This window comes from Oncorhynchus keta, chromosome 1, assembly GCF_023373465.1.
Source record: "Oncorhynchus keta strain PuntledgeMale-10-30-2019 chromosome 1, Oket_V2, whole genome shotgun sequence".
In the NCBI taxonomy this organism is placed as follows: domain Eukaryota; kingdom Metazoa; phylum Chordata; class Actinopteri; order Salmoniformes; family Salmonidae; genus Oncorhynchus; species Oncorhynchus keta.
In genome coordinates this window covers 60,390,964-60,410,606 of record NC_068421.1, presented here as the reverse complement: position 1 = coordinate 60,410,606, position 19,643 = coordinate 60,390,964, and the positions used below count along the sequence as shown (strand labels likewise).

Below are 19,643 nucleotides of genomic sequence, written 5' to 3'. Positions count from 1 at the left end.
AATGACTACCCCATCTCTGTACACAGTGGTTGTATTTAAATGACTACCCCATCTCTGTACACAGTGGTTGTATTTAAATGACTACCCCATCTCTGTACACAGTGGTTGTATTTAAATGACTACCCCATCTCTGTACACAGTGGTTGTATTTAAATGACTACCCCATCTCTGTACACAGTGGTTGTATTTAAATGAGGTTAGGCCACACTGATTGGACCTTTGTTCTCATCTGTTGCTAACGGGAGCTTTTGACTGAAAATAAATTGGGACAAAAACAACTACATAAGAAGATTTATAAGGTTGATTTCGAGGGTCTTAAAATACAAATAAGTTGGCCCGAGACAAATAAATTAGTCCGTGACTGTTCGTCATTTGCACCATAGATACCCCATTCCGTTAAGTCCATTTGTGGTGGTTATAGCAGGTACAAGTAACTAACCACTAAGTTCTCACACCTATATTATACACAGAATATGTCTCAAGTTATGTTGAAATTCATCTCCTTTCATGTCATGTCTGGTATTTACCCCTCATCTCAACTTCAAGACCTCAGTGCTTGCTTTACCAGGCAGCCAACATAACATAAACATTACCCACGCGGTAGCCTACACACACACACACACACACACACACACACACACACACACACACACACACACACACACACACACACACACACACACACACACACACACTGTTTGTGTGCTAATCAGTAAAGAGTGAACAATAAGAGGAATTTATTAATTTGAAAAGATAAATTCCATCCATTCCAAAAAGTTCAAATCAAATTATTATATTGGCTGCCCATATTGAGTTTTACAAACATACCGTAAGTGAACTGGAGTCTCTCAGTGCTATAAAACACTTAAAGTCCGGCTAATTAAGCAGAATTGACAGTAAAGTATGCTATAATAGATTTTATCCCGTTAACTTGGACACTAAAGAAGCATGGCAGAGAAGCAAAAACAATAATAATAAAAAATCTAACAAATGTCTGTTTTAAGTTGTACATAACGTCTTTGCTATAACTTTGGTGTCAATGTTCCAGCGCTGTGGTTGGTCTGCCCTGTGCAGTGTGGTCAGTCAGATACATAAAGCGGGAGTGGGGGGGAGGCCCTATCTCTGACATCCCTAAGGACAGTAGAAGCTCTGGGGGTCTTCAGCCTCAGCTTGTGTGGTAATGCACCGCTGGAGGAGGCTGCTGGGACCTGCTGTTCCCCCTCCTCCTCTGAACACCTTCTCTTAGCAGTGGGCCTCAGCAGGGGAACCCCCGGCCACGACGATAGGGCAGGGGGGAGAAGCGGGGGCAGGAGAAGGGAGGATGAGTTTGCAGGGTGGAGGACACTGGGCATGTCTAAGATGTATGGATAGCCCATTCTGGTTGGTAGAGCATGTGGATGGATCAGGGCAGGGGCAGGTTGCCCAGTCAGGACGGAGGGTCGGTGGTGGTAAGTGGGCAGGGTGGAAGGGTCTCTGTAGCTGGGACTCCTGCCCCAGTAGACATCCCTGTCCAGGGACTGGGTTGAGCTGCTGGGTGGCGGAGACTGGGGGCTATAGGTGTTCGCATGGTGGAGCCGTAGCAGGCTGTTCTGGTGGGCAGCATAGGCTGCAGGGCTCACCAGGCCAAAGTGGAGTTTGAGGGCCAGCAGTTCTGTGTTCAACCGGGCGTTCTCTTCACTCATGGCCACCAGGCGGCTCTCCAGCACATAATCGTTCACCCTCCTCTTCTCCCGCGACCGCTTGGCTGCCTCGTTGTTCTTGCGACGCTTCTCCCAGTAGGTGGCGTCCTTCTTCTCATTTGGGATAAACTCTCTCTTGCGCCGCAGGCCCTTGGGTGCCAGCTCCCCATCTAGGTAGTCTATGTGACCGTCCTCCACTTCCTCAATGCTCCCGTTTGGAGATAGCGACATGGGTTCCATCTGGTCTCAGTATAGAAAGTAGGATGGCTGTTTCTTTGTTGGGCAGGTAAAAGGAAGATAAGTAACTTCTCATGCACTTCTTTCAGGTTGGTTTTCTAGGATGTCACCTGTGAAGGGCAGGTTAATTAGTAAAGTATTTGTCAAATTGTATGTATAGGCTATACATTTCCACATTTCTGCTATACAGTATGTTTAAGTGCCTGGGTCACAGATCAGAACATTTATTGATTTCTGTGTTTGACCGTTGACAGCTTTGAATGAAATGCTGTTATAGAGCCACAAAGCCCACTCCTATCCCACTGTCAGCCCACTGCCCAGCCCTCAGCCTGTCTTTGAGACCAGACACCTCCACGTCTAGACAAGCTGAATAAAACAGTGGTGGAAAGGCAGAGAGGAGGAGTTGTCTGAGGTGTAACCAGCCCCTCTAGTGTGACTAAAATAATCTTTGTCTGAAAGACTTCCGGAGTGTTCAAGTTAGTTGAATTGGTGATTAATATAGTATGTAAGATGGACATGAGGGAGCATGACCTTCAAGTTATAATGTTGGACAGTTGGTATGATACGGTATTATGTGGCTGGTCTCGGCTCTACCAGCTCTTATGTCATTCACACAAACAATTTCTAGATTTGATACAGGAACTTCTCTGGACCTGCCTCTTCTTTCAACTTGACTAATCAACTCATATTCTTCTCCTAGCTTAGACACTGAATACACATAGTTGAGAAAATAGCTGTTTTTGTGGACTTTTAATGATTTGCAAAGTTAAGATATGAGCCACATGTCATTTGTGACATTGATTCGTGGCATGAATAATGTTGGCTGATAGAGCGGACAAGTCAAGTGATTGAGAGTTACAAACACACGCAATCTGCTCGGTGCAGAGCAGGCTCGTTTTAGAAACAAGCAAGGTTTTGTTTTCACAATGCTTCTCTCTCTCTCTCTCTCTCTCTCTCTCTCTCTCTCTCTCTCTCTCTCTCTCTCTCTCTCTCTCTCTCTCTCTCTCTCTCTCTCTCTCTCTCTCTCTCTCTCTCTCTCTCTCTCTCTCTCTCTCTCTCTCTCTCTCTCTCTCTCTCTCTCTCTCTCTCTCTCTCTCTCTCTCTCTCTCTCTCTCTCTCTCTCTCTCTCTCTCTCTCTCTCTCTCTCTCTCTCTCTCTCTCTCTCTCTCTCTCTCTCTCTCTCTCTCTCTCTCTCTCTCTCTCTCTCTCTCTCTCTCTCTCTCTCTCTCTCTCTCTCTCTCTCTCTCTCTCTCTCTCTCTCTCTCTCTCTCTCTCTCTCTCTCTCTCTCTCTCTCTCTCTCTCTCTCTCTCTCTCTCTCTCTCTCTCTCTCTCTCTCTCTCTCTCTCTCTCTCTCTCTCTCTCTCTCTCTCTCTCTCTCTCTCTCTCTCTCTCTCTCTCTCTCTCTCTCTCTCTCTCTCTCTCTCTCTCTCTCTCTCTCTCTCTCTCTCTCTCTCTCTCTCTCTCTCTCTCTCTCTCTCTCTCTCTCCCACATACACACACACTCTCACAGTCATATTTCTTTGATGGTGCACTCACTTGTCCACCCCCAGCTACGGATTGTCTGCAATGTGCCCACCGCTTGCTCCATCTCTTCTACCTCCCTTTCATTTTCTGTCCCTCGCCCCTTACATGCAGATTAGAGGGGGGTCAGTTAGGAGTGAGACGTCATGTGAGGACAATACGTACAAACAGGAACATAGAAACCCTCAGATGAAAAAGCACTACAATGGAGCCCTGCTCATCTGTTTCATTGCAGGGGAGGGTGAGTGGGTGGGTGAGTGGGTGGGTTTGGTGGGAAGCTGTGCAGGAGGAAAAAGGCTATGTTAGATTTGCTTAACCACAGCTATGAGACTACGCGGCCTGTGTGTGTAGTGTGTGAAGTGAATACACAGACGCACTCTCTCACACACATATGCAGAAACATCAGACCGAGATATTCTTAATCAATCTGGGAACATCTGAAACTGAATTCCTACAGTTACATGTTATCGAGCTATTATGCATGTTCATCTTTTTAGCCAGTGTAAAGCCACTCCTGAACCATTACATGCTTATTAATGAGCGCACCATGTCCCAATGTGAACTCTGATCTGTCTGAATGGCAGTGTTATGCAGCTCAATAGTTTGATTGATTGGTTTGGATTTCAATGTTGGCTGCTGATTGATGTTGTTTAGCTACCATGTTTCCCTACAGCAGAGAGAGCTGAGACCATTCTGTACCAGCTGTCAGCCCCGTGATGCCAGCAGCATAACCACCAGAGCAACATAATAACTACTAGAATCCTCCGAAGGAGACCAGATGAATGTAGCTCTATAGGCTGAAGTAGTTATAGACAGGGTATGCAGGGACAAGCTGAGGTCCTGTAGTGGTGTGTTGCTATTGAGATAAGTGCACGTGTGACATAGACAAAAATCCACTAGAGATTTGCACTACAGATCCACAGATGACGCAATCTCTGTTGCACTCCTCACTGCCCTTTCCCACACGGACAAAAGGAACAGTATGTGAGAATGCTGTTCATTCACTACAGCTCAGCGTTCAACACCATCGTGCCCTCCATGCTCAGGACTAAGCTAAGGACCCGGTAAAGTCTACAGCAGTTGTATTCGGCGCATGTGACAAATGACATTTCATTTCATTTGAGGACGCTGGGATTAAACACCTTCCTCTGCAACGCTATCATGGATATTCTGACGGGCTCCACAGGTAGTGAGGGTAGGCAACAACACATCCATAACTTTCAACACGGGGGCCCCTCAGGGGTGCATGTTTAGTCCCTATTCACCCACCACTCCAACACCTTCATTAAGTTTGCTGACAACACACCGGTGATAGGCCTGATCACCGACGACAATGAGACAACCTACAGGGAGGAAGTCAGAGATCTGACATGGTGGTGCCAGTACAACAACCTCTCCCTCAATGTCAACAAGACAAAGGAGCTGATCGTAGACTACAGGAAACAGATGGGGAGCACGCTCACATTCACATCGACAGGGCTGTAGTGGATCGGGTCGAGAGTTCCTCGGTGTCCACAGCACTGAGGACCTATCATGGTCCAAACACACTAACAGAGTCCCCTCAGGAGGCTGAAAAGATTTAGCATTTGCCTCTCAGATCCTCAAAAGTTTCTCCAGCTGCACCATTGAGAGCATCTTGACTGGCTGCATCACCACTTGGTATGACAACTGCTTGGCATCTGACCGCAAGGCACTACAGAAGGTAGTGTGTACGGCCCAGTACATCACTGGGGCCAAGCTTCCTGCCATCCAGGACCTATATACAAGTTAGTGTCGGGGCCCTAAAATCGTCAAAGACTCCAAGTCTGGGACCAAAGGGATCCTGAACAGCTTCTACCTGCAAGCCTTACGACTGCTGAACAGTTAATCAAATGGCAACCTGGACTATTTGCATTGATCCCCTTCTTTTTGCACGAACTCTCTTGTGCTGGCTGTATGCACACTCACTGGACTTTACTCACACATACTACACGGACACTCCAACACACACACATACAGTGCCTTCAGAAAGTAGACACACACCTTGACTTTTTCTAAATGTGGTTGTGTTACAGCCTGAATTTAAAACTGTCACTGGCCTACACACAATACCCCATAATGTCAAAGAGGAATCATGTTTTTAGAAGTTGTTACCATTGAATTAATAATGGAAAGCTGAAAAGTCTTGAGTCAATAACTATTCAACTCTTTTGTTACTGCAAACCAAAATAAGTTCAGGAGTAAAAAATTTGCTGAACAAGTCACAAAATAAGTTGAATGGACTCACTCTGTGTGCAATAATAGTGTTTAACCTGATTTTTGAATGTCTACCTCATCTCTGTACCCCACACATACAATTATCGTTAAAGGTCCCTCAATCGAGCAGTGCATTTCAAACACAGATTCAACCACAAAGACCAGGGAGGATTTCTAATGCTTTAAACATCCCATAAATGACTGTGCACTTGGGTGAGACTACTTACTCATATGTTTTATCAAAGTCTGATCACAATCACAATTATGCATAATACAGTGTGTCCATCCTAAAGTGGTGTAATTCTACTGGCAGATACATCATCTGAAGATAGCATCTGTAATCATTCTCATTTCATTAGTTATCACACACGTAGCATTATCTAGATGTGTAAGATATCCTGTGTTTGACAACATGGCTCTCTCTGTGCACTTTTGATATTTGGTCTGAATTTTAAAGCAAAAAAACTACATCTGTGTGTTTTTACAAAATTCCCCAAAGGTCAAAATAACAATGAATTGTTCATTTCTATGGGTCAGAGGGTTTGCCAGTGTCATGATATTCAGAGGTATCATGGTAAGCAAATTAAAACATGAAGCGCACTACATTTCTTGAGAATAATCGTTGTAATATTGGAAATGAACAAACAGCCTTATATTGTCATTCAGAGTCACGTTTTCATGTTCCAAGCTATAGCACACAATATTTTACATAAAGCAGGTTTTTAAAGAGTTGAGTCTGCTTCGTGTTTTCCTTTTTGCCACATAACATAGCTATTATAGCTTCTTATAATGTTCCCTCGACTTATCGTGAAATGTCCTGCAAGTTCTCTTTTTTATTAATACTTTGTGAGAAGTCTGTCTGTCCTATCCTGCTATTAGATTCATTATGTAGATCTTGGCATAGCCTGAAGCAAAAATGCAATGTTATGATTACTAACACTATTGAGAAGGAGCATGTTGCAAGTACGAGAACCCCAGGAAATACAACTTTGTGATAAAAATATGATTTCTTCAAGTTTACAGTAGACCAACTCTGTTGTGCTTTGCTGCTATACTTACTCTTTGAAGTGGCAGTCAGAGCAAAGGGCATCAAAATGTACCCAAAGACTGAGGTGAGAGACGGAGAGTAAAGCTCTGCCTTGTGGTGGAGAGTACACACACCTTGAGATTGAAAATGCACAGAGTCTGCCCAATCCCCTGCACTAAATATACTGTAGATGGACCTCTGTCCAAGGCTTGTGGGCGAACTTCTCAAGGTTTCCCATGCTGTTGTGCCTTCTCTTTACATTGTTGTGCAACAAGCTAGAAAAATTGCAAACCATAATGATTTATGCCTTTTCTTCAATTCATAACTAGAAGCAAACAATGTGCTTATGGAGTGTACAATCATACCCAAACCATTTTAAACCTCATTGACATTGCTAAAGTATTTCATGGGGTGCTGCATGTTTATAGCCAGGTGCTAGAGTTGCTGGTTGCTAGAGTTGCTGGAGGTTTAGCAGAGCTGTGTCGTGATGGCAGAGTGGCCTAAAACTTGCCCCAACGGTGAATTGGAGGACATTTGTCATGGGTCAAGGGCTGAGGCCTAGCAAGTGGAGAGCACTGCTGCTGTGTAGGGAGTAGGACAACAGAGGACTGCAGCAGAGTGTTACTCAGCTTCCTGAACAGTCCTCTCCAGAGACGAGTCCCTCACTGCGTGAGTTACTGCACCTGCTGCTTATTGACACGCTAATTATAGACACTGCTTTTTAGTAAGGAACTTTTAAACTTCTTATTTTGACACCTATCCGTTTTTTTTACAGCATAAGTCACAGCACCAGTTGGTCTGTTGTTGTTTCCTTCCTTGCTTTGTGAAGTACTTGAGTCTCTGTCCCTGGTTCCTAATAGGAAACCATTGGTTAACCTCCTGACTTTTACTGTTAATGTTTTCAGCGATCTGTCATGGCGGCAATAACAAAACATGGATATCCAGTACCTCTTAAATTCTCCAGAGAATATTGCCTTTACCACAAGCATGCCTTTTCAGTTAACACATACATTCCTTGAAATATAAGATATCAAATTAGTTAGGGATGTACTGTAGCAACTTTCTTGCATTGTATGTGTCTAGAGTCTATAGGAAAAGTACTGTTTTATAAACACTGGTTTTTTTTGTAAAAGTACTTTACTCACACTTTTAATTTACACTTTTTCATTTTCTCGTCGACAGAAGAAGAACAGCAAAAAGCTCCATTATTAATTTTCTGGTTGTTCTACCATCTACATGTAAAGCCAGACTAACTAAACCTTTGTACATCTGCACAGTTTGTACTGTTTTCAACAGGGAATAAAATACCAAAATAAATGTTTACTTGAAGATAATATTATCTGCTGATATCTCTTTTTTCAATGATACCTTTTCCCCCTCTTTTATTTAGAACAATAATTGGTCACTTAAAAACATTTAGTCATTGCTATAATCACTTTTACTATGTACATTTGGAAAGGTCTTACAGGCTGACGAACGTTTCACATTTCTCATAGATGTCACTTAAGCAACAAAAATGTCCAAAGTAGCATGATTGTAGTGCTTTTTGTATGTTGCACAAAGGTATTGTAAATAAGTTGAAGAAAGTTGTTCATCTGTTTGAAGAACTAGATCATAGCCAGTATCAAAGTTTGATCAAATGTGTTATCTTTTTTTTAATAGGGAAGTCACCTCATTTAAAATATACCCAGATCTGAGATACCACGTCCAAAATATACTTGCTATTATAAAACCTCCAAAACGTCTGAAAACCAGTAAGTTAAGACAAACGTTTCGGTGTTGAAAGTATTATTCTCTGATTTACTGCTCCAAGTTGAGACTTGAGAGTGACAGCGGTAAGTCAAGCTGTGGACTGCCAGTTCACAGGTAAGAAAAATAACATATTTGACCCATTTACCATACTCTCTGTAGCTCGATATGTCATATGTATAGGGAACTTTAATTTCGACATTGTCTGTCCACCACAGAGGTGAGTGAAAATGTTCTGAAAAATGAACACAGGACCTTACCTTCTGCTGCTGGCAACTATATTCCAGTAAGTACAACACTGACGCAATGTGACAATGACCTCAGTCAATGTTCCACCGCCCGCCCATTGTGTCTCTGTGAGCAGCAAACGATAACCTACAGAACTGTATACTCATCCTTCCCCTGTATCTCACCTGAAGTTCACCTACGGTAAAGTGGCTTCGTCACAGACCACCACAATGTGTGACCTCAAACTCAAACCTTTTTTTTCTCTTTCTTAGCATATTAAGTCTGTCTGTGTGTCTACCCCCACTCCACCTAGCCTAGCCCATCCCTTCTGTTCTGTGTGTCTGTATCCTCCTCAGTCACCCTCAATGTGGTGGTCGTGGCTTACTTATTTTCATCGTCTGGGAGATGTGTTTGAGCAGAGAGAGGCTGGAAGTGTCAGCCATCAGATCTAGTAGCTGGCTTTACCAGGTCCTTCCCTTTTCTCTCTTTCTAGCCCCTTACCTATCACTCTGTATTCTTGGTTGTGATAAGGCAGTTTACCTCATATGACCACAAGTTTTACACAACAACTTTTAATAAAATGTTTGTCCTTTGTCATACTAGGGGTGACATTTCTTTGTCTACTGGGGTAAACACTGGAAGTGTTTGTATAGCTTTATTATAAAGGATTATGTTGTAAACGTGAGGTCAAGTACAATCCTGCTAAGTTTGGGAAATTCCAGTGCAATGGTGAAATAACATAGTCCTACTGTGTCAGCGAACGTTTTAATTATCCAGCGTCAACAGTTAGGCTACATTTGTTCACAACTGTCATGATCCTTCTAGTTTGTTAACAACTAATTCATAATTACTTCTTGAAATTTGACATACATCTTTTAGGGGGGTTGACCTGTATGATTTGGAAGATTTTGACAAACAATACTTTATTGACCAAGCATGTCATGACTGAGATTCCACGTCATGTTGTACAGATGTTGTACAGTACTCCATCTAGTGGCTTATCATGGAAACAAGTCTTGTATTTTTTTGAGAAGGGTCTGACCCTTGCCATAGATTATAACGTGTTGTGCAAGTACAGTGCTATACTGCAGTGCCTTCTGCTGGATGCCTAGTAAGGGTTTACTCATGAAGAATAGTGCGTTTCCCTGATTCAGGTCAAGCCTAGTCCTGTACTAAAAAGCACCTTCAATGAAGAATATCCAATTGGCATGCTCTTTAGTGCAGCAATATGTTTAATCTAGGTTCTGGGAAACCAGCCCGTAGAATGTGGCCAGTGGAAATCAACCATTACGGGACCTAATGGAGACATCTGGTCAACTCTGAATTTTCTTTCCGTTGAGTGATGACCATGCTTCAGGGGTTAATTAGTTACCCAGTTATGTCTCCAATGTCATCTCGTTTTCTTACTATTACTAGTAGTCATTTTGTTACTATAACTGTTGCTATACTCATTTTGTAGTTACTGTGCACTAAATGGCCTTAGTTTGGTTTTAATTGTATTTATAGTTATACATTCAGCTATTTACTGCCATAGCAGCAGGCAGGAGGTGATGATCGGGAAACCATATCTCATATGAGTGATGTTCTCACATGAGTGTGAAGGGCCTCAGTCAAAAATTACATGTGCTCAAAAGAGTCTGGTGTTAACAGACGTGTCCATGCTGTCACCATTCAGCACCATTTGGTTTCACACCCAACAGCAGCGTGGCAATGACACTCTCCTCTCGTGAGCTCTCCTCACCCACATGAAATAGAGTTCACATATGGCTGGTATAAATAACTCGTATAGAAGTATTGTATTTTGTTATTTGACAATGAGTAGGCTACTGTAGGAATTTGGTGTTCTAGAATCACTTGCTATTATCTTGGCAAGTCTGTACTGGAACACCTGTAGGTGCACAGTTTACAATGGTGAGAGATCTATGTGCAAAAGTGTGAAAATATGAATGAATCATAAGCTTAGTGCTTTTCCTACTACAGTTTAGAACATCGGTGGCGTCATCTTAGATGTGCAGTTAAAGCTACTGAAGGGTATACTGTGAATCGCCATACTTCAAGGTGTTAAACGTGGTTTAGGAAAAGGGTTAGAGGAAAGGTTACCTGACTTTAAACCTTAACCCTTTAACCCAACTCCTAAACTTAACCCTTACCCCTAGCCTAGCTAGCGTTGGCCAGCTAACTTTAGCCACTTGGCCACCTAGCTAGAATTCATAACATACCCATAAGTTTTGCAAATTCGTAACATATTGTATGTTTTGCATATTCGTACCATATAATATGAATTGTAATAGTCGGTGATTGACATCCACAAATGAATACATACCATATGAAACGTAACATATACTAAATGGAGTGTCTGGAATTTACATACAGAAAAATATGAAATGCTCTGAGACCAGGTTGCAGCCAGCCAGCAACAAGCCAGCCATTCGAAGGCATATCAGTATGTGAATTGGTAAAATGCCCGCTTTTCGATAAAAATGCATTGAATTAGCCTACCAGTCAAACGTTTGGACAAATCTACTCATTCAAGGGTTTTTCTTTATTTTTAACTATTTTCTACATTGTAGAATAATAGTGAACACATCAGAACTATGAAATAACACATATGGAATCATGTAGTAACCAAAAAAGTGTTCAACAAATCAATATATATTTTATATTTGAGGTTCTTCAAAGTAATTCAAAACCTTAATGACAGCTTTACACACTCTTAGCATTCTCTCAACCAGACCATGAGGTAGTCACCTGGAATGCATTTCAATTAACAGGTGTACCTTGTTAATTTGTGGAATTTCTTTCCTTCTTAATGCGTTTGAGCTAAACAGTTGTGTTGTGACAAGGTAGGGGTGGTGTACAGAAGATAGCCTTATTTGGTTAAATACCAAGTCCATATTATGGGAAGAACAGCTCAAATAAGAGAAACGACAGTCCATCATTACTTTAAGACATGAAGGTCAGTCAATTAACAAATTGAACCTTTAACAAATTGTTTCTAAATGTTTTGGTTACTACATGATTCCATATGTGTTATTTCATAGTTTTGATGTCTTCTCTATTATTCTACAATGTAGAAAATAGTAAAAATAAAGAAAAACCATTGAATGAGTAGGCGTGTTCAAACTTTTGAATGGTACTGTATATCTAACTAATGTGCAATAGTTGGCAATAAGGGGATTCACGGCGTGGGGATTACCACCCACCAACCAACCAAAAAGAGCACCTAGTTTCAGTGAAGCCTTATTCGAAGCTTCACACTGCAGAAAAACTGCTTTTTGAACAGTCAAATTCAAACCAATATTGCTCATCTCCGTTTTTTAGCGGTCGAAGCATTTTAAATCCATAGTTGCAGAGTGTGTTTTAGAAGGTTGATTGTCGTGTTAGTTTTTCTAATTCTTGCCGTTAGGCTAATACAGCAATTGTGTTTGTGTACAGAACAGAGCGAGCCATTGAATTAAAAGTGATTGAAAATGTATCTTTGACTGATTTCATTACTACCCTACTTGCTTATATGAGAATGTGAAAAATATTTTCTGCTCTTTGAAAAATATATATTTTTATTCCATTGGTGTTAAAAATGCAACATTTAATTGGGGGGGGGGGAAATGCAGTCGGTCTATTTTACCCCTGAATAATTGAATCTTCACTGTACTTGTAAAAGTGGTTTAACCAGTTGTATTGATGTGTCATTTGAAAAAGAACACTTGTATTAGATATACAACAGAATAAAAAGAGGACATTCTATGGAGCCCCATCTTGTGTTCCACAGAATACAGACTACTTATTTGCTGTCCTAAATATAAAATATAAAAACCAACCTGCTCATTTTTAAGATATGCAAAGAGGTATAATTTCCACATGTTATCTTTTATATCCTATTCAACTAAATAGAAAATCGCCACAAATTCACCGAAACTACCGATGTCATATTCCTCATGTAACAGTCTGAGATTATTTTAATAAACTCCCAGTTCACTCTCAAAATGTAATTAATACACATATGGTATTTATAACAATATTTTAAACTATGATTTGCAATTGATTAGCAACCACTCAATAAATACAGTGTCCATTTATTATTTGACACGATCTGGCATTGAATACATGCCATTAAATTAGGCCGATGTATAATCTGTGGTTGATTTGTTCTAAGCCACTCCGTTAGCTAGCAGCTGTCTGGACTCAGGTACCTTCTGAGCTGAGTCAATTTGTTGAACCTGCCCCTGAAGCTTCTGTGTATGTCCAGGGCCTGGTTCTGCCACTCATACTCCTCCAGTGTGGCAGGTAGAGAGGCAGGCTGGGGTACAGGGCTGGCTGGGGGAGGCAGAGGGAGCCCCAGGGCATCAACAGATTGGTAGGCACTGATGAGTGACTCAGACAGGGCAGCAGGCTGTGCAGTGGAACCATGCCATGGGAACACAGGGTGGCTGGGCCTGCCTCTTTCCCCAGGCCCATGTGGTACTGCAAGGTGATCAACTCAGCCCTCAGCCGGGCATTCTCCTCACTCAGGGCCAGCAGCTGGCCCTCCAGCATCAGGTCATTCACCCTCCTCTTCTCCTGCGAGCGCTTGGCCGACACGTTGTTCTTGTGGCGCTTATCCCAGTAGTTGGCGTCCTTCTTATCGGAAGGCGTCATCTCTCTTTTGCGGCGCGTGCTGGGGTACAGATGGCTCTGGCAGGTCCGGAGCCTCAGTTGTCTGTGGTCCAGAAGGGACGGCCGGATCTCTGGGAAGAGGAGGCCAGGGTCCCACATCTCCTCCTCCCCACCACTGCTCTCCACTGAGGAGGAGGGCTGGCCCATATCCTCCAGGGGCCCTTTGCTACTCCGTGGGGTAGACATGTCACTCAGTAGGCTATGAGAGGACAAAGAGGCTGTAAAGGCTCTATAGTACAATTGCTTTTGAAGACATTATTCACACCTGATTTATTACTTGTGATGTGTTGCATAGTGGGTCTGCAAGCTAAGCCTAATTCAAAGGCAGCAGAAAATGCTATAACAAGTATATTAGACTTTATACAAAATATTTGTACAAAAGTAGCCAAGGCTGGAATTTCAACAAAATACACTGAAAATGCTGATGCAAAAAGACTAAAACCATTAACTACACAGTGCTCTAGGTTATGTTTAAATGCAGTTTTGGTAAGCAAGTGACCATTTAGATATTTAACTTTTACAAAAAAAAAAAAAAATGAACGGCATTTTGGGCTTTTGTCGTGTGTTTTCTGCATTCTATACATTTTGCCATGACATATACATTCTGTTTAGTGAGTTTTTAGGAAGTATAAGAGGAGTTGAGGTTTGAAATATAGTTAGTCTACAAGCTCTAGCAGGCCTACCTTTTTGTCGCTGTCACGATGTGAAGTGCTGAAGTGATAATGAGACAAGGTGCAATATTTCGCTCTGAGCTGTGAAACTTTTGTGCATGTTGTGTGTTTATTTCTGTGCAAGCGCGCTCGTCTGTGTGGTTGTCAGAAACAATGGTCATTATCATTGGTTGTGCATAGTTTCTTCAGGAGTTCTGAAGGGTGAAATCCAGATTACCGTTGTAAAAAGTCAATCCAGAAAGGATCTAAATGACCTGCCCTATGTGTTGTCAACGTAGCCGTAGCCTACCTTTACTAATCTCCTCTCCACAGAAATGGGCCAGTGTTTGTGTACTTCATGTATCTGTGGATGGGCCAATGGGCATGTGGTGAGTGGAGGATTGTCCAGGCAGTAAGTGGGGGACTGTCCTGTGAGAAGAGGGTGCAGTTGCGGTGAACATGTTGCTTGCGCTCTCTTGTGACTCATCCATAGGTCTTCCTTAGTTCCAAACTGCCGAAGCTCAACAACCTGACCGATTCTGTGGTCGCGGTGACTCATAAAGTCTCTATTTCCTAGAACTGAAAGGGTTAAACAACAGACATTCACCTGAATAAATGTCTAGTTTCACTTACCACAAGTATGCCTTTTATGCCATTACTGTAGAAGTGAAAAAGCAACGGTCTGTGGGAGTAGGGATACCTTTAGAGATTTTGTAGACAGTGGCAGGGCTTGTTGTGGTGCTCAGACTTGTGCATGGTAGTGATTTCAGGATTCATTATATTACAGGTACCAGTTGGCATCACCATTGTGTGAAGTGGTTTCCTCTTCATTTACCTGCACTGAACTGATAACATATGGTGGCTGAAAACAATGTGGTGGACGGCCTTTCAGGTATTTGCTGTCACCTGTCCAGTTCTTTCACATTAGTGCAGATGGAAGGGAGGATATGAGGGGAGAAAGTCACTTTAAACTATTGAGATGCAGCCCAGGTTTCAGTTCATTGTGTGGCAAAACCACTTCCTGCCTTTATGCTGGCATGGAATTCCCCTCCTCTGTCTGCATAGGCCAACCATATATCAACAAAGTGACCCTCTAGGCAAGTAGCAGAACCCCGTCCCGCTCACCCTTTCACCCTCTCAACTCCATCACAGCTAATGTACACATGATGCTGTGCCCACATACAGTCTCAAATACAGTACTTCCACAAAGTGACTCATTGTGGTGTATACCAGTAAACGTCAGGTATTGTTAGCCAGGTTATGACTCCTTATCTTACTCCCTACTCTTTAGCCATGTATCTGAAATACTTTTGAAAAAGCCTTGTTTCTTGTGCTAGCTGTTTGTAGTTGTCAGAAGTGTGTGCATGTTGACAATAGAGTATGTGTGAATGACAAGACGTGGTTCTATTTTGAACCAGGTCATGTTTTTAAATTCACCATCTTTCAGACCAATCTGAAATGGTCTTTGCATGATTCCTAGTCCTATCCTGTCAGCGAAGCTGCTGACCACTTTTCACAGGAAGTTTCACTGCCTCATTTAGCTCTCTGGGTGTAGCCTTCTGCTTCAGATGCAGTGTGACTGGGTGACTGAGAGCAGAGGTTGGTCAGAGCCTGGCTGTCGACCCCTCCATCAGAAAAGTACAGTTTTCTCACACTGATCCACTCATTCATGGGAAAGATGGACCAGGCATAGACAAGTGATGGTACTGTACAGATCCAGTAATATGTAATGAGCTACAGAGATTCTAGTTTGACAAGGTTTGACCCCACAGTTTGTGCAAGTGTACAAGTACCTAATTTTGTGTCATGGTGTTACTCTGGCTCTGATCTCATGTGGAAGATGCCTTAGTGATTGAGTATGGGTTTGATCTACAGTAACCAGGCGGGATGGAGCTTGGTCAAAATGGACTCCAGTCCTCTCTCAGAAGGCCTGTGTGGCAACTGTCTGTTGTGTGCTAATTGGCCACAGTTTGACCCCACAGTGACATTGCTCGGTAAAATGTACCAAAGATACTACGGTATATCTGTCCATCCATCTCTCTGTTGCTTTGGTGTGGACATCAATTAGCAACCATCTCAACTGTTATATTGTAAGTAGGCCTCCACCTTTTGAACTATTTCTAATGGTGTGATGGATTCACATTGAAGTGTGTATGTGTGAATGCTTGCTGAGGGATATGAGGTTTAGCAGGTATTATAGCCAGCAGTTAAACTGTAGTGGAAAAAGCCTGGCTGACTGGTCTTATTGTGTGTGGAGGTTTGAGACCCCCATGCCACAACACATCTAAGAAAACCACTCTGCTGCAAGCCCACATTTAAAAATAGATTGGACTGATTGTACTTGATGAAAATGCACAGATGTGAATGAAAAGGGCGCCATGCTGCTTGCTTAGCGAGTACCACTTCCTCCCGATTCAGGCCCATGCCTGGCACGAACTCAGGACCCCCTTCTTGCTAGCACATGTGACAGCCCTCATTCGAGTGTCTTAGCCCATCGCGTCACCGCAAAAGCCAGCTATTGAGGCGACACAAGCAGGACATTTAAGGCCGAGGAGTAAGTTTCACACATCTCCATGTGCTACATGAACACACAGACACTCTCGTTCAAGGATTAGACTGTGGCCCTTTTGAGGATAATTCAACGGAGGGTACAAGTAAAACACATAATATATATATATATAATATATGCCATTTAGCAGACGCTTTTATCCATAGCGACTTACAGTCATGTGTGCATACATTCTACGTATGGGTGGTCCCGGGGATCGCCATGCTCTACCAACTGAGCTACAGAAGGACCACATAAGCACATTTAACACTATGTTAGATAGACTACATGCAATTGAACTGGATGTAAGATATTTATGTGATGACACATGATGACAACTTAGTATAGTTTAGAAACCGTTAATAAAGTATTTAGTGGATTATCAAGCTGCAGTGGATATTTATAACCACCAGATGGCAATGCAACAGAGAAAAGCACAAGAAGGTGTGCTGACTGAACAATGGATGAGTTTGTATTATTACATCCAGATCCATCTAAATACATGTCTTTATAACCTAAAACATGCTTTGAGCTATTTATCTGTATATGTTTGTGGCGTTTATATAAGTTTATATTTCATTGCATGTTGCCTTTTGAACAATAATGGTGATCAATTTGCCCTTTGACCTCATTGATCTACTGTTTTGATATACAATCCTGGCAGTTGCTGTGGTTCCATCGTGATTCCAGGCCACTTAGTAGTTTCCACGGTTGTGGCCACCTTGGTTTTATTGGTCAGCATCAGTCCTCTGAATGTGGTTGAGAACTTGAGATGCACAAGAGGAATGGAAAGAGAATTTAGACCAGAATGGCTATTTAAATACAGCATATAATACACATTGAATGTAATGGGCTTCGTATTGTAACATATTTCTTTCACAAACATCATTGATTATCACATGCATAGTGATTAGTGATTTATCATAGTGATTTAACAGAAAATCTAAAATTGTACTAACAAGTGGACAATGGTATGCCATAAACAATGTAATTGTGTGACTGGTGTCAATAAATGACCGGTGTCAATAAATGGTGGTCTTTTTGTAGCGAGGACCTTCCGTTTAAGGATGAAGATTAGTGGCCACCACTGGGAGGGAGCTCATTGTGGCCCTTCGAGAGAGAGAGAATGAGAGAGAGGGAGGAAGAAATAGAGCGAACGGGAGAAAGAGGGGGGGATGAGGGAAGAGGCAGAGAGGGGGGTGATGTGGGGAAGAAAAGGAGACCTCTGTATTGTGAGGGGAAATAATATAAAACCCATGGTGAAAGAAAATCAGAACTGTGAGTTTGGCCAGGTATTTCCAGAACAAAGACATAGTGTTTCAGTTTCTCCACACAGTTTAACATTGAGCTATGGATTTGTTAGTTTATTTATTTAAGGTGGGAGCTTATTCGAGTGTGTGCTGTTATGCCGAAGAAGGAAGGAGGGTTAGTGTTTAGGGTTAGAGTTAACCTCTTCAACCTATGGGGGCGCTATGTCATTATTGGATAAAAAGACGTGCCCGTTTTAAGCGCAATATTTTGTCACGAAAAGATGCTCGACTATGCATGGAATTGACAGCCTTGGAAAGACAAAACTCTGACGTTTCCAAAACTGCAAAGATATTATCTGTGAGTGCCCCAGAAGGTTTCGCTACAGGCGAAACCAAGATGAAGTTTCATACAGGAAATGCCCCAGATTCTGAAGGCGCTGTATTCCAATGTCTCCTTATATGGCTGTGAATGCGCCAGGAATGAGCCTGCGCTTTCTGTCGTTTCCCCAAGGTGTCTGCAGCATTGTGACGTGTTTGTAGGCATATCATTGGAAGATTGACCATAAGAGACTACATTTACCTGGTGTCCCCCCGGTGTCCTGTGTCGAAATTATTGCGTAATCTGTAGGTCCATGCGCGTTCCATTTCTTCAGAAGAGAAAGTCGACTGCCACGATGGATTTTATTGGCGATAGATATGTGAAAAACACCTTGAGGATTGATTCTAAACATCGTTTTGCCATGTTTCTGTCGATATTATGGAGTTAATTTGGAAAAAAGTTTGCGTTTTAATGACTTAATATTTGTTTTTTGTTTTTTTTTTCCTTACCCAAACGTGATGAACAAAATGGAGCGATTAGTCGACACAAATAATATTTTTTGTAAAAACGGAAAATTTGCTATCTAACTGAGTCTCCTCATTGAAAATATCTGAAATTCTTCAAAGGTAAATGATTTTATTTGAATGCTTTTCTGGTTTTTGTGGAAAATGTTGCATGCTGGAAGAGAGGCATAATCCTATGCTAGGCTATCAATACTGTTAAACAGATGCTTGTTTAGCTATGGTTCAAAAGCATATTTTGAAAATCTGAGATGACAGTGTTGTTAACAAAAGGCTAAGCTTGAGAGCAAATAGATTAATTTAATTTCATTTACGATTTTCATGAATAGTTAACGTTGTGTTATGCTAATGAGCTTGCGGATAGATTTACACAATCCTGGATACAGGTTTTTTTTTCGTAGCTAAACGTGACGCAGAAAACGGAGCGATTTGTCCTAAACAAATAATCTTTCAGGAAAAACTGAACATTTGCTATCTGAGAGTCTCCTCATTGAAAACATCCAAAGTTCTTCAAAGGTAAATGATTTTATTTGAATGCTTTTCTGTTTTTTGTGAAAATGTTGCCTGCTGAATGCTAACGCTAAATGCTACGCTAAATGCTACGTTAGCTATCAATACTGTTACACAAATGCTTGTTTTGCAATGGTTGAGAAGCATATTTTGAAAATCTGAGATGACAGTGTTGATCACAAAAGGCTAAGCTTGAGTGCAAATAGATTCATTTCATTTAATTTGCGATTTTCATGAATAGTTAACGTTGCGTTATGGTAATGAGCTTGAGGCTGTATTCACGATCCCGGATCCGGGATGGCTCGACGCAAGAAGTTAAAGGACATCAGATAACACCTGTTATCTATTTTCTTTGTAAGGAGAATAGGCATTAGAGAGTTACAGCTACGGAGGTGGAGGCCCTCTTTCAGGCCTGTCTGAGGTGAACTGGGTTGACATTCATTCCACTGAATATGATTCGGTCTCCTCTTTAGGTTATGACGACAGATGAAAACAGGATATCTACTTCCCGAACC

At 42.0% G+C, this 19,643-nt stretch overlaps 2 protein-coding genes across 3 annotated transcripts; both read right to left on the bottom strand.

The window, feature by feature from the left end:
• Nucleotides 1-279: 279 nt before the first annotated feature.
• nfil3-4 (nuclear factor, interleukin 3 regulated, member 4) lies at nucleotides 280-8,997 on the bottom strand. 2 transcript variants are annotated; one of them, XM_035789573.2, is made up of 2 exons: nucleotides 8,710-8,997; nucleotides 280-2,026 (listed from the first exon to the last, which is right to left on the bottom strand). In XM_035789573.2, exon 2 carries the CDS (start codon nucleotides 1,917-1,919, stop codon nucleotides 1,080-1,082), a length of 840 nt encoding a protein of 279 aa, XP_035645466.1. In that variant the 5' UTR covers nucleotides 1,920-2,026; nucleotides 8,710-8,997; the 3' UTR covers nucleotides 280-1,079. The 2 variants fall into 2 exon arrangements, with proteins under 2 accessions (XP_035645466.1, XP_035645475.1); XM_035789582.2 differs by lacking the exon at nucleotides 8,710-8,997 and adding an exon at nucleotides 3,454-3,587.
• Nucleotides 8,998-12,338: 3,341 nt separating this feature from the next.
• Nucleotides 12,339-14,258, bottom strand: LOC118395707 (uncharacterized). The gene is made up of 2 exons (XM_035789561.2): nucleotides 14,014-14,258; nucleotides 12,339-13,529 (listed from the first exon to the last, which is right to left on the bottom strand). Exons 1-2 carry the CDS (start codon nucleotides 14,166-14,168, stop codon nucleotides 12,881-12,883), a joined length of 804 nt encoding a protein of 267 aa, XP_035645454.1. The 5' UTR covers nucleotides 14,169-14,258; the 3' UTR covers nucleotides 12,339-12,880.
• Nucleotides 14,259-19,643: the final 5,385 nt, after the last annotated feature.